Source organism: Triturus cristatus, chromosome 5_2, assembly GCF_964204655.1.
Source record: "Triturus cristatus chromosome 5_2, aTriCri1.1, whole genome shotgun sequence".
Lineage (NCBI taxonomy): Eukaryota > Metazoa > Chordata > Amphibia > Caudata > Salamandridae > Triturus > Triturus cristatus.
The window spans coordinates 1006322292-1006338241 of record NC_140588.1 but is presented as its reverse complement, the minus strand read 5'-3'; the positions used below and the strand labels follow the sequence as shown (position 1 = coordinate 1006338241).

Below are 15950 nucleotides of genomic sequence, written 5' to 3'. Positions count from 1 at the left end.
ATTCTGAAATACTTAATTACATTTTTACACTTGAATTTGCTATTTTCAAACCTAATGATTTGAAACAAACTTTCAATATTTACATATTTTAACGAAAGGTCTCAAACCTTTAGCATACTACAATGCTTTTCAGACCCCAAAGGATAACTCAGAGGAAATACACTGATTCAGTGACAAGATTTCTATAGCACAACACTGGACACAAAGTCAGAGATTCAGACATTCCTCACTATCAAATATATGCCCAATTCGTGCAATGTATTCCAATATATGTCTATTTATGAAATGCCACAGTTCTTTCTTCTGTTTCAATACACCTCTGTATAGCAGCTTCTCTTCAGACGGTACCTGTTTCATCGTCGCCATGATGTTATTCAGGTACATCCTGTTCACAAGTGCGCTGGGGGCGGCCGAGTTCACATCGCTGGTGCCTGCCTTTCTTGATTGCGTTGTTTTCTTTTTCCTGCAGTCTGGCTTCTGGGATGACGATGAGTGACGGATCTGCCTTATCTTATTGAAGCAAAAAGTCCGCAAAGCATCCCGGCCTTCATCAGCTGCCTCCTGGCCGGCTCCTGTGGGCAGAGCATCAACAATGTAATCAATTGAAATATCCTGGCACTTCAGTAGCATTGGTGTGCAGTCTACTGAATCTGTTAACAGAGAATATAAGAATCAATGCACCTTCCAAGGTACTGTCCATGAATTTATATATTACAGGTTTTGTGTCTGCTTTCGTGGAGCATAGAGAAGTATTAGTTGAAGCTGGGCAGGAAAATTCAGAGCCTGACGCCCTTACTGTTCATTACTCTTCAAGGCGTTTCTTCAATCTCTGGTGTTGGCTACATGGACCATATAATTCCATAGTCTTGAATTCAGAAGTCCATGGGTCCTGCTGAACCTTAGTTGTTGACTCAGACTAGAGGTGGCTGATTGAAGAGCTCTGGTCGGGGTATAGTGAGCCATCAGATTCTGTGAGTAGGCCATGTTTTTGTACAAAACAAGTTTTGTGAATGGTGCGAGCATGGAACAATTCCACAATGTTTGTAAGCATCAGACAAGAGCTTTGTGGTATAGCCTGGGGCATGTAGCTCTAAGTGCATTAGAACTGTTAGATTATTTATGGTGTCAGGGGGAATCTCAGAATGGTAAGGGGCAGTTGGAATGTGCATCTTGAGGTGGACTGGACGTTCCTCTTTATCTGATGTAACTTTGCATAAATAAACCATTTAGCTTTCATTTAAAACCAATATGGGAGAGTAAAAAATTAGCTAGCATTCGCGCCAAGAATTTTCAATTCTATTACGGACACGGAGGCGAAGATTATGCTTCTCTTTCTTTTATTTGCTACTCACAGCAGCCAATGAAAAACGATTTGTATGCAAATAAAACTACATTTCCCATGATGCTCGTCCATACATCACATCCTGTACAGCCCCATAAGAGCCACTGAGTCCTGTTTCTGCTCTTTCTTTGCTCGAAACTTGATGGTCAGTAACATTAACAATCCCAGTCCAAAATTAAGGATCATGAGTTTCAACAATCATCCTCCAACATGAAAGAATCATAGCCAAACTGGAAAGTTTATATCTTTTAAACCAGAAGTGCATCTGCTCAGTCTTCTTTTCCAGAACTTGAAAGGAATGAGACAGGGAAAAAAAACATAACTTCTGCTTACACAGAATATCAAATACATGTAGGGGGGTAAGTTATCATCAACATTGTAATTAAACCGGATGGGATAATCCTCACCTCCGTGTCCTTAATAGAATTGAAAATTCTTGGCGCGAATGCTAGCTAATTTTTTATTCTATTACAGGACCGGAGGCTTCGGATTGTGCTAGTTTAACGCTTAGTAAAAACACAACTACAACTATTTTACCCACCGGTTTATAACACCTGTTTAAACGTAGGCTGAGAAAAACAATCAACAAGTCTCCAGTAATCTGGAACAGTAAAATCATCATAGAATATGGAGATGCCATGGCACCACGAACAGGAAATATCCCAAACTTAGGGTAGGAATACCGACTTCCGTCAGCTGAGCTTACCCTCCTGCCTATAAAAACCGCAGACAGTTTTGAAACTCATGTAACATGATCACCCAACAGGGCGAACCTCTTTTGTAAGCCTTAAGGCAATGAACCCCATATAAGTGCCATAGTTGGAACGCATAATCTGTAACAGTTCATGACAAAGTGTCGTACAGACATTAATACTAAATGAAATTCCCTCTAGAGTAGATACTGTACCTGTAACATCCAGGACTTTTTCGTAAACATACCGACAAGTAGCCAGGTTTAAAACGTAGGACGGATGATATAAGCTGTCAACATATTAGTTGGTCGTTTATCCAGGAAGTAAATAACAAGATCCGCTACTCTAATACCTTTAAATAACTAACAGACTACCGGCACAAGCCCACCGGTTTGCGCAGCATCCGAGGATGACTTGCAGGAAAAAATGGCAGAACGGCAGCTGCGAACCGAGCAATACGCCAAGTCCTATGATCGTAGTGCTGAGAAATAATCCACAATGTGGGGAATTCAGCCCCCACAGAACCCCGCGTCGTGTACTTACCGGCGAACAGCCTTCCCACGTTGAAGGATATCGTGTGATCGGAAGGACTCAGATGTAGGAAGAAAAAGGAACGCTTGCCGCGTGTCCGAAACCCGGCCAGTGCCATTGGCGCCGGAAAAGATCTCTATGCCATAAGGAATAACTGCCCCATTGACTATCGGGCGCTGTGCATGAAGGCCCTGGAGTATCGGGGTGGGTGGGCACGGAGCACTCTGAGCAGGACGCAGCCTGTCATAAGGATTAAGGGAAACCAAGATGGGGCATCCATAAGGGAGATGCTAAGAGTGACGGAAGCATAGATCATTCCCACCGACAGTCGCGGGACACAGCATCCATCGGGTTCCTAATGGATCCGGTCTCAGATTAAAACAGTTGTAAATGACGATGTAGTCTTGACGCTAAAAGATCAATTGGACAAAGACCCTGAAAATCCAACAATCACTGAATCTCATTCGGTCGAAACTGCCATCCGCTGCTATCTAGGAGATACCTGGGATATCAATCCGCCACAGAATGCAACTGTTGTGAATGTATTCTGCTGTGACCTAACTCAGATGACTGAGGCAGAATGTCTAATGGCCTGCACTATCTCCACCAGGAAGATGACCTCATCCCTTCCAACTTGTTTGATGGACCTCACCGCCAAGAAATTGAAAATCAGAGAAAAATAACAGGAATTGAACACACAATCTTTGAGCAGGAGTCTGCACCTTATGATACATTATGTTGTTAGCGATTTATCACGCACGTGAATACTCAGAAGAGCGTTCCGGCGCGAGCCCCAGACAGAGAACGTGAAACAGTGAAGAAAGAAGTAGAGGCCAAAGAGGACAAGTGTAGATGAACTAAGAAGGTTTGAGTCTGATTCTGCAATCTTATTCACCAGACGACCGTGTCTCATCGCATAATGGGTAGGATCTGTCAAAGACCTGTGTGGGAAAGCTCCGAAACAAATGGAGGGGGAGAGAAGAAACTTTGATAAAGGATGCTAATAGCACCAGTACTCTGACAGTGCATAACCCAATCAGAACTCCGTCAGAGACGGGCAAGGGAACGAGATAATCCTGGAAAGTTCTAACCCAAAACAGAAGGATACTGAATATGGAGTCAGAAAACTGTGAGGCTAAGAGCTAAGTCTGTGTAAAGAGGAACAGATATATATATATATACCCCGATAAACACGATCCGAAGGCTGCCCTGTCCCCGTAAGGAGAAGTAACGATTTTAGTAAGGTGGTGAAGCCGGAGGGCATGCAGGACCTCAAAAGGGAAGGACCAAAGACTCCAAATGTCAGTTGCGCAGCCGAACAGCCGGAAACGACAAAGGGAAGGAAGAGGGCCTAGCTGGGCACCCTCTTATGAATGCTTGCATTTTAAGAAGTGTTTGAATAGTTATGGCCGCAACGCGGCTTGCAACACAGTGCTAGAGACTAATTTCTGAGGCACTGTGGACGACTCTGGGATGGGAATATCCCACGTGTCGACAAGTTCTTCTAGGAGACATCCTGCGCTCCGTCAGAATAGGTCACATCCTCCTTATATCTCACCCATGCAAAGCTTAGGGGTGTCTGTGTGTAATATTGTAGTGCAAAGCACAAAATCACGGAGGTGTAGAGGGGGAGCCAACCCTATTCACGCGAGCATTAAAAATATTGTACCTAGCTCCTCAGCAAAGCTGTAGTCTATATTATTCCAGCCCAAAGGGCGTAAGAGCCATAGAGAAATATTAAGAGCGTGTGCGCACTCCAAGGGCCAGCCTGTTGTTGCAGCCAGGAAGGCGTAGAAGAAAAACTGCTCCATCTAACATACGAGGCATTATGAGCCTCGGAGCAAATGGGGGACGAGTGCGATGTGCGTAGCTCAAACGTCCAAGTATATCTGTATATACATCCCAATTGGGTTACACACCTCGGAGCAAAATCAGCTCCATCCTGCGCTCGGCAACTAGGGAAAGTCTTTGGCGGTAAAGCGCGATGTCGCGCAGTGTACATAAAAATTTCTGACATATCAGAGAAAGAACTTGCCTAAACATTTGCTACCTTCAGAAACAATAGTATGGAAACAGTATTAAAAACACAACCTTTGAAATCAGAGTCAGATACCTCAACCACTACATCATCGTGACTCGATAGGAACGCTGTTGGCAACAGCGCCGCATTAAAAAGGATATTAGTTTGCACTTCAAGTGGGACTCAAACCACAAGCACGGACTTAGGAGGCCTGTGCCTTATCCACTAGGCGACCGAGGAACACATCAACGATGCATTAGAGTTACGAAGCGCGCCTCGCGGGGTCGCGCTTATGCACACAAATTGTCTATTAAGTGTTGTAGAAAAATATGTAGCCCAATCTTAGTAAACAGTAATCCAACAGATCTATGCACAGGAAAAAACATGGAATAAGCAGGCGCAGGGCACGTCTGGTCAATGAGGGGAGCCTCAGCGAGTTGATCACCCGATGATCGCTGCCGTAGGTACTAAAAGTCCCAATCGGAACCTGAATGAAGGAGGCCAAGTGGGCCGCGATGTCATTTTTCATCAGGCGAGAAATCAAAGAAACTTCATAAGTTCAAACGTTGCCCGGACAGCGGAGATCGCCATCTCCCATGGGAGCCCGCCCTGAAGAGCGCGTGGTCTAAATATGGAGTATAGCTCGCTGCAGTAAAAACATGTAACATATATTATAAATGTGGGCTTGCCTCCTGGAACCAGGACGGATTCGAACCTGCACCCCTTGCCCGGAGAAACGCCATGTGACAACACCTTGTGTTATGCCCCCCGTGGTGGAAGGCAAAGTAAGCGAAAGCAAAGCGATTAGCGCATGTACGTAATAAAATGGCAGCGCGTGCCTATGTAAGATTCAATTGAGCCATGCATAAAAGGCAGCACGGTACTCTGCGGCCAGCAGGGAGTGGAGCGAAGCCCGGTAGGGCCGTCAATATAAATCAAAAGCCCTGCTCCGGGCGGGAGCGTACCACAGATTAAGCCGCTCTCAGCGGGAGCCTCTCAAGGCGCCCGCATGCCATTGGGGAAGGAGAAACATGAACGAAGGGGCCGCCGGCGATGCTTATGTACAAAGCTGCTAGCGGGAGTGCCCCACAGGTCTCGCCGCTCCCAGCGGGAGCCCTTCCAGACGCCCGCAGGCTGATAACGACAGCGAGCGCTAAACGGGAAAACATATGGCAAAGTGAAAAGAAGACATATTTGCCCTCAGCACAAAAACACACATACTCACACAATTATTCAACCCAGCGCGATATAAGCGCAAACATAATTGTAACAGTGTCAAAGACAAACCAACAGTCAAATAAGACATAAATCACATTATAATGTTCTGAGCACTTAACTTTCTGCGTGAGCAGCAAAGAAAGAGGAGCAGAAACAGGACTCAGTGGCTCCTAAAGGGCTGTACAGGATGTGATGTATGGACGAGCATCATGGGAAATGTAGTTTTATTTGCATATAAAACGTTTTTCATTGGCTTCTGTGAGTAGCAAATAAAAGAAAGAAGCATAATCCGAAGCCTTCGGTCCTGTAATAGAATTGTATCCTTTCCACATTGGTGACGAGTCGGCACAACCTAGTCGGCATTCCCTAATTGGAGCAGCTTCGTATGAGAGAGATAAAGATTGGCTGTAACGGAGTTGTGGACAATGTTGCCAGATTGGGCTATTTCCCGCACAATTGGGCAACTTTTTTCCCAGTTGTGCGGGAAAAAACCATGCCTGGCGGGGGGCTACTTTTTGGGCTATATTTGAAAGGTTGTGCGCAATTTTGTGGATTGGGCGGGCGCCGACCACGAGGTCCCGAGGAGTCCGTCGCGTTCAGTGCACTTTGCACATGCGTGGTGTGCGGGCCAATGTGGGGGTCCCCAGGGCCGTCAATCCAGTAGCGCGCGAAAACGCTACCAATGACGGCCCTGGGTTTCATTTTTGGGCCAGCCCCTGCGGTTCTCTATGCTGGCGTCACGGTGCGTGACCTAACGGAGTCACGGAGCTCTTACTTTCGGCTTGCGCCAGCCCAGGAGTGGACGTATCGATTCTTCACGCAGCATGGATTCATGAGGAGTCGGACTGGACTGGAGCCGGACGCATGTGGTGTCCTTGCTGCTGCCGCACACTGTGGTCCGCGCCCGCAGTTGCTGAGCCCGGACTTCGACGCCCGCCCCGACCTCAGGTGAGTGAGTCAGAGGCGCAACTAGAGCCGAATGTCGGCAGGGGGGGCGGGGGGGGGGGGGGGGAACAGAGTGGAGATTGGGGCAGGGAATTCTTTCGTCTCGTCATTTTAGAAAAGTGCAGTTTCAATATTATATTCAATTAAACCATGGTTGCTGCATTTTTATTTTATGAAACTAACAACCATTAACAAAGCAAATGGTTCTGGCTTGTTTTAGGTGTAACGTTACTTGTTGTGATATATATCTGGATGCAATGACAGAAGAGGCAAAATACCAGTCCGGCGACACACAATGCTAAGCACAGATTTTTAGCTTAGTTGTTTTAAGCAACACCATTAATTACATCAGACACGCCCCTTGGAGAGACCCACAGTTTTTTCATCCCGCTTAAAGCCCTGGAAACACCATGTCACAATCACCTCATGGCCTGCCACTGTGCATCATTCATGACTTCCACTTTTTCAGATTGCCTATGTGCAGGTGCATAGTGAACCCTCCCCCACCCCTTGCTTTAGGAAGACAGCAAGGGCGAAATTCTTGATGGGCCTCTTCTGTCTGCAACCCTGCAGACAAAGGCTCAGTTCATAATTAAGAGGAAAGGTGGGCGAGTGAGTAAGGGATGGGTGGATGGCTGGATGGATTAGTGAAAGGGTGAATGGATGAATGGAAGGGTGAATAGATGGATAATGAGCGAAAGGATGGATGGATGAGTGAAAGGGTGGCTGATCGGTGAGTGAATGGATGGATGAGTGAAAGGGTCAATGGGTGGATTCATGAGTGGATGAGTTGAAGTATGGGTGGATCGAAGAAAGGAAGGATGGCTAATTGAAAGGGTCAATGAAGAGAGAAAGGGAGTCTGAATGGATGACTGAAAAGGGGACAGGGTGGTAGGATGAGTAACTGGGTGGATGGATGAGTAAGTGAAAGGATGGCTGGATGGGTGAGTGGATAAATGGCTGGATGGATGAGTAGATGGTTGGGTGGAAGAGTGGATGGATGAGTGTACGGATGGAAAGGGTGGATGAATGGATGAGTGAAAGGAGGGATGGATGAGTGAAATGACGGATGGAAAGATACGTAAGTTTTCAAATGGATGAATGTTTGGATATAGATGGAATTACTTATACACTATTACGCGGCCTCCTTTGATGTGTCTGTAAAACGTACCTTTTGTCCCGAAGTTTTGTCCTGAATTTTGACCTCCCGTCCTGAATTTTTGTCCTGAATTTTTACACTCACCGTCCTGAATTTGCACCCATGCCAGTTGGTCACCCTATTTGTAGGAAGTGATGAATATTGATAGATGCCAGGAAGTTGACGTAGGTAAAGAGTGTTTTAACACCCAAACCAAAACTGACCACATCGGTTGTTCGTAGGCCAGCCCAGCTTCGAAAACAGTCGTGCAGGGGCCACCCAACCTCGCACGCACCTGCTGGCCGCACCGCGTGCGTCTGTTTACCACTGTCCTGGCATGGATCTGACACTCCGTGCTTCACCACATTGCTGATGCCAAGGCGTGCACTGACGCACACTGTTTGCCGCTCGAACTGGAGCCGATTTCGGTGGGGGGGGGCTGAATCTTTAAGCAATAGGCAGAGTGGAGCTGCAGGGGCTCTTAGAAGTCGCAGTGAGAACTGGTCTTAAAAATTAATAGCATTAAGGCAGGTGCCAAGTTAACACCCTCCCACCATCTGTATATTGAATAGAATGTATATTTGTCGTTAAAATTGTTTCTGATGACAATTTGTGCATAATTGGAGACTTGCTAATTTGGGCTGGTTTTTGGGCTGGAACGGGTCTGATTGGGCTTATTTTGGGCTTATATTTGAGCGGCTTTGGGCTTGGGACGGGTCTAAAAATCTGGCAACACTGGTTGTGGAAGTGTTGGAGGGATGTCTCAATGCCTGTTTTGGAAAGTGAACGTAGACATTAAGATTGGCAAGCTTCTTTATTTTTTTTGTACTTTCAACAGAGGCCTGGGTGTGTGGTGCGAACGACAACGCAAGCTCAAAGCGTTGGTGAAGAGGGCGAGCATCTTGGAATAAGCCTCCTCATGCAGATCGGTGCGCATGCTTAGGAGTGAGCGTGGAACGAGCATCTTCATGAGATCTGCTGCGTCACAACGCATGGGTGACTAACCAGCGTGCATCTTCGTTGCTCAGCACTCTACGCTGATATGGTTTCCGCCAGTCTGATTTTTGCGTTGTGCGCTAACGTAGGCACTTCCTTTTGGAGCATTGTTGATGTGTTACCATGATGCGGGCCTTGGAGGGAAGGAATTATGGGTAATAAAAACCACAGCAAAGCAATCTTAAGAGGCTGGTGGATTGCAGCAGTAACACCACTGCGTTTCACTTTTTGGTGGCATTTATTGAGTTTATTTCTGTGATTTTATTTGCAGGGAACACTTTGTGATTCACTTCTCCGGTGATGTAGTGAACTTCCCTCTCTCGTGGAGCCTTGTTATTATTTTAGTTTTTTATTTTATTATCATTATTCTCGTTTGTTATGTTATATGGTAGATCTTAACCTGGAACTGGTGTGATATTATTCTTGTGTGAGGTCATTCAAGTAGTTGTTGCAAGCAAATAGTGTGGTGATAACAGTACTAGCAAGTATGCAGAAAGTCACCTACAGTCCGTTTTTTTATCATCTCCAGGGGAACTGGTTATTAAATGGGCAAATTGGAAAAAGTGTTTTTAAACTATGCAAGGGTGTGTAGGACATCTGAGTGTAGAAAGACTGCATTGCTTCTGTATTGTTTAGGTCCCGAAGGACAATAAGATTTTAAACATCTGCCTAGCATTGGTGATAAAAAAAAATGATGAGCCAAATCAATGTGATGAGCACATTAAAAGTTAGACAATAATTATTTACCCAAGGTTAGCAAAATATTAGAATGATATCATTTTGGCAGGAGAACACAGTGACCACAGAAATCGGTTGAGAGTTGCATTACAGATCTGTGATAACAAGGTTATTCTTTTAAGTTTTAAGGGTCCATTGATGAACGCATCTATGGGGCATATTGTTGAGGGGGGTCCATTGTTAAATCTTATGGGGGGGTCGGTTGAAGCAACTACAGAGGATATTTTAGAGGAAATTGTGGGGGTGGATGGTGCTTGCATGACTCTTAGAGTAGAGTTACGGGCTGAACCTGTGAAGGTAGTGGAGATCCCTGCCCCCACTATGCCAATGATTCAATCATATAAAAGTAATGTAACAACCCCACACGATATTTTAAAGGTAGCTTCCTGGAATGTGGCTGGGATCAAGGGCCGGCTACACTCAGAGGAGTGGTTGGAATTTATAGATACCTTTGATATTATATTACTCCAGGAAACTTGGACTACGGTCCCAATCCATAGGGTTGGGTTCATTAATTTTTCAAAACCTGCAATCAGTGGTAGCAAAGGGCGCGCTTCAGGGGGCCTATTGATCTGGGTGAAGCAATCCTTGGGAGTCCATTTATCTGAAATTTCTCTGGAACATCAAGACCTCCTGGGTATCAAGTTGAGCAAAGCTGCCCATCGGGATCTGATTATTATTAACATCTATGCACGAGGCCTACCTGGTGGCCGCTGCCCTGGTATTGTCGATGTAGTGGATAGGTATCTTGATAGTTTAGGAAGTGATAATCTCTTTGTCCTAGCGGGCGACCTGAACTGCACCTTTGAGCCGCTCCAGGCAGTTGGGGACAGTTGGGGGTCCTCAGAGGATGCAGTCTGGAACATTCCGGACCTATCAATTGATAAAATCGCCAAAGGGACTGAGGCAGCTTTGAATTGGATGGCCCTATGTTTGAACAGGGGCTTAAGGGCAGTTAATGGCCGCTCCTTATCAGATCAATGTGCCTGCAACACCTATGATAATGGTTTAAGGAAAAGCCGTATAGATTATATTTTGCTAAAGTTGGAACTCTGGCAATATATGATCGACATGGAAGTGGTATCCCGCCCAGAAAGCGACCACAACCCCCTGTCGCTTAGTTTAAGGCTTCTGGGCTCTGATAGATTGAGGAATCCAGATACTCTTAGGACAGGAGATCTCACCTTGACCAATGACAGAAGAAGGCTGAAATGGTCTAGGTTAGTGGGTGATGCCACCCTCCTTGAAAGTATTAAAAAATTGGTCACCTACACGGTGAACGAACTCATGCCCACTGTGTAAGAGGGGGTTGGCCCCGATCATGTAACCGAGACCCACGAATGTTGTTTTGAACAGCTTAAACTTCTCTTATCCAGTCCATACTTGGCAGGCCCGTCAAAAAAACTTGGTTCCCGTCAGAAATGGTACAACGGGAAATGTAGGGAGGCCTATAGCCAATTAGTTAAGGCGGTCAAGTCCCGGATTATGAGTGATGTCAAGTTAGCTAGGGTACAGTATAAAAAAACCCAGTGGGATGCTAAAAGAGAGTGGGAAGATAGGCATTGGTCCGATCTTCTGGATGCATCGACATCCAATAACCAGACTAAATTCTGGGAACTGGTAAAGTGGGGCAGGGACCCAGATTCGCGAACGCCTACAAACCATGTCTCCCCCGGAACCTGGGTGGATTTTTATGCTGCCCAATTTAGGTCTGAGATCTCGGTATCCTCCACTATGCTAAGTTATGAGCACATACTGTTTGATCACGGTGGGGTCCTGTTCTTCACAGAGCAAGAAACAGAATTAGCTCTGGGTTTGACTGAGCGGGGGAAGGCTCCAGGGATGGACCTAATCCCTGTCGATTTGTTTAAATCCAACCCAGAACTTTGGGTACCGTATATTACCAGGTTAGCTAATGCAATTGCCCAAGGAGCCAGAATCCCAAAGAGCTGGAAGGGGGCTGAGATCCTTCCAATCCACAAAAAAGGGGATCGGTCCAACCCGGGCAATTATCGCCCGATCAGCCTTATTGACTCCCTCCAAAAGGTCATTGCACGTATGATTTTAGGTAGAGTTCAGGGTTGGATGGTCTCCGAGTGCATTTTGTCTCCCATGCAAGCAGGCTTTAGATCCGGTATCAGCACCATCGACCAGGTGTTTAGATTTTGTCTGATTTACTGGAAGGTGGTGCTGTTAGGCGGGGGGAAAATTTTCGCCGCTTTTATTGATCTAAAGGCGGCTTTTGACATGGTCCCGAGGGCTAAATTGTGGTGTGTCTTGAGAGACTTGGGTTTGCCCTTGGAACTTCTGGACTTAATTGTTAAACTGCATGAGGACAATTTTGCTAGGGTTCGGTGGGGCGGTCAAGGACAAGTGACGAACAGCTTCCCAGTAACACGCGGGGTTCGTCAGGGTTGTGTCCTGGCGCCCACACTCTTCCTGTTATTTATTGACCAGGTAGTAAACTTTTTCAAGACCTTCCCAACTGACGCTCCCTCCCTGGCTGGGAAGAAGTTCCCCATGCTTATCTTCGCTGACGACACTCTGCTCCTCTCTAAGACCAGAAGCGGTTTACAGCGGGCTCTGAACCGCTTTGAGGAGTTTTGTGTCATCAATGATTTGAAGGTAAACGTGGGCAAAACTAAGTTTATGGTTTTTACTAAGAACATCTCGGTTCGGAGCTCGGTAAGGATGGGTGGGGTTAATTTGGAACAAGTAGATCATATGTCCTACCTAGGGGTTACACTAGACTTTCGCCTGCGATGGAAGGAGCAGGTAGTCGAACAGCAGCTTAAAATGGCCCGCTTAACTGGCTGTCTCCTTAGGGAACAAAAGAGATCCATCACTAAACGTGTGCACCCAGCGCTAAAAATTTATGACGCAAAGATTAACGCTGCTATTCTATATGGAGCGGATCTTTGGGCGTATATGGATCTTTCTAGTCTGTTTAAAGCACAGTGTAAGTTCTTGCGGAATCTAGTGGGGCTTCCGCAATCAACTCCATCTATACCCCTGTGTTTGGACTTAGGTTGTAATCCAATTAATGAGATGGCGAGGTTCAGATTGGTTGCCTTTTGGAGACGGATTTGGTCTTCTCCTGACCTTGCCTTATTTGCTAATGAACTTGTCGAAGTTAGGTCCATAGAGGGATCCGGGAGAATTCCATGGCTACGCACGGTTAGAACCATCTTGGTTGAAATGGGTTTGGAACAGCTGTGGTTGTTTCCTGGAACCAATGTGTTTCCCTCCAAACAAGAATTTAAAGCATTGTACTGGGCCTCGGTTCGACAAACCTTAGTGTCTGCTTCTAGTTCCACAAGTCTAACAGGTAGGTTTCTGGCTAACAAGCTGGATCCCTCCCGTGAGAACTACTGGGATATCATTACCAGGCCGCTAGATAAGAAACTCTACCATCAGTTTCGGGTGGGTTGTTTGCCCTTGAATACATTCACTAAAAATTGGGGTACTGGAGTAACTGAATTCTGTCAATGGTGTCCTGGTCATAAGGAGACAGAGGGTCACCTTTTATTTGCCTGCCCCATGTACCACGACCCTCGCAGAAAATGGATAAAACCTCTGTTTCAACGCCTTACTTGTAGTAGGTCCGCGGAGGCCATTCGGGCATTGAAGACCAATACCTCAGAGTTGTTTGTGGTGAGCACAGCGAAATTCCTTGGCTGGGTTTGGATCATCAGAGCCCATAAATAGTTAGAAATGATTGTTTATACGATTCGTACTTAAAACATCCTATCCAAAGATGGATATTGTATAGTATTTTAAGATGGTTTTATTTATTGATTTTATGTTTTTAAAAAGCATACATAAACGGATCGTCTAAATATAAATGGGATGTTTAACAAGGATTATTTTTAATGTATAGTTTTTATCATGTGTATAAATATTTGTAATCTGGACAGTATATGGCGTTTGTAAAGCATGGACCAAAGTGTTTGTGTAAATTCTGCTGTCTTTTATGATTTTATTATCGAAATAAAGACATTAAAATCTGAATCTGAACGCATCAGTGACCAGTTCATGCTTGGATGGGATGAACTATGGCAGAAGGACGAGCCCAAATTAGACAAAGTTATTTTAATTGCGAAACAAATTGAACACTCATTAGCTTGTGTTGATATAATTAAACAAAATGGTGATAAAGGGGCTGAAGCTCTAGAGAAGATAAAAAGTGTTAACAAGGAAAAAAACAAATCTAGCTTCTCACAGAGACAAACTCAAATTTGCTAATGTGAAGAAGTATGATCGAGACAGAAAGGCAGACAACCAAAAGAAAAAGTTCAAGAGAAATGGTTTCCGTTGTGGTATGCAAGGTCATCTTGCAAACGATAAAAACTGTCCTGCCTGGAAATTGTATTTGGAAAAACTGGTGGACAAGGTGAAAGTATATAAACCTAGCATTTGGCCTCAAGCGTATGGGGGGCAGCCCATTAAACTGGATGGGTATTTTTTGGGAGAAATTGAGTACAAGGGTTAAGTTGCTGCAGGGAAAATGTACATTACAAGAAAAGGGAACAGCATCATCAGCTGGTTCCACCAGAAAGATCTGGGGTGATGTTGGATCCAAATGGCAATCAATCTATTAGATTGAAACAGATTGGATCACAAATTCATAACCACACTCTCAGTATGGTTAAAAGAGTTGAAAGTGCGTGTGTGTTTGTGATGGTACATTGAATAAATTGTTACGTTGCGAATTTCCTGACGTGTTTACAGATAAGCCTGAATGTTTAACTAAATATGCAGGTAAGATTGTATTGGAGGATAATTTAACTCCCAGTGTGAGTAAGGTGAGAGGTGTTCCGTTAGCTATGAGACAAGCAATGTCTGATCAAATTGAGAATCTCAAAAAAAGAGGGGTTTATAGAGGACGTAGAAATGACAGAGTAGGTGGCTCGTAAGGATGTTAGATTATGAATGGCCTTGAAAGGACTACACAAGGCAGTTGTAGTTGATCGACACCCACTCCCCAACATAACAGAAACATGGACCCAATTGGATGGTGCAAGGCTTTTTCCACTTTAGGTCTGAGTATAGTTTATCACCAAATTAGACTTGATGAGTCCATAAATGTGACATAATTTATCACGCACTTTGGACTGTTTAGGTCTACAAGAATACCTTTTGGCCTAATTTCAGCTGCAGCTGTTGAAGGAAAGTAGGATCTTTCTAGCATAGATACCCCCACTTTTTGCCTGGTGTCAGTGTGTTTTGATTGTATTACACTGGGAGTCTGCTAACCAGGACCCAGAGGCAGTGCTCTCTCAACTGGCATACTGATGTACCCCTCTAGTATATGGTACTAAGGTACCCAGGGCATTGGTACAACAGGGTTCGCTCATGAGCTGCAGCATGTATTATGCCACCCATGGGAGCCCATGTAAACTGTGTCTGCAGATCTGCTATTGCAGTTGACATAAAATGGTGCATGCACCTTTCACTTTAGATATAAGGTTTTCCTTATATCCTGGTCACTTTACTTTAAACCTATAAGTCACTCCTAAGGTAGGCCTTTCAGTCCAAAGGCAGGGTACATGTTTCCAAGTGTGTGGGTACCCCTGCACGAGCAGAGGTATCCCTACAAACCAGTCCATTCTCTGGGCTTTTTAAGTGTGGGGCAGCCATCTGAAGGTATGTAGTGAACACTGACAAGTCAAGATGTCCAACTACACAACGGCTGCTCGCAACCTGGTCATGTTTGGTATCAAACATGTTGGAATCATCCAACTACACTGATTTTAGTGTTAGCTGCATGATACCATGTACTGGGGGGCTCCTTAGAAGACCCTCCCAATACCTACCTGTGTAGGCTTACAGGGTCTGCATGTCAGTCTGAGCTGCTGCTGACCCAGGCACTGTTCTGCCCCTCTGCTGATCAGCTTAACTCGGGGCAGAGGAAGCTGATCAAAGGAATTCATGCACTTTAGCATTAGGTAGAACTTTAGAGCGCCACCAGACCGCATTGAAGGGCACATTTGGTGCCCTCCTTTTATAAACCAGTTTTGCCTTGTTCAGGAGCCCTTGGCTCCAGCTCTGGTGCCAAACTACACAAAGGACAGGGGAGTGTGTTCTCCCTCCCCCCCCCCGTCCAGTTCCTCCCTAGGGAGGTGCCCAGAGCTCCTCCAGGTGGCCACTTGATTCTGCCATCTTGAATCTTGGATCCTGGAAGCACCTGACTGGCTAGGCCAGCTGAGTAGTGTCCCTGGCTGCTTCTGATAGGTGGGTCACCACAGAAGACGTCCTTCCACCTTTTAGGGTTGCTTAAGGGCTCCCTTGAAGGTGTGTCCTTAGATTTGTCCTGGACTTCATCAAGAT

General features: G+C 45.4%; 1 protein-coding gene across 1 annotated transcript in view; it reads right to left on the bottom strand.

Moving 5' to 3' along the window:
- The window catches only part of C5_2H8orf48 (chromosome 5_2 C8orf48 homolog), a 285118-nt gene that overhangs the window by 127025 nt on the left and 142143 nt on the right, over positions 1-15950 (bottom strand). Inside the window, exon 4 of the mRNA XM_085608284.1 lies at positions 349-572. Within this exon, the coding sequence (XP_085464410.1) occupies positions 349-572 (224 nt within the window). The remainder of the gene's footprint in view (positions 1-348; positions 573-15950) is intronic.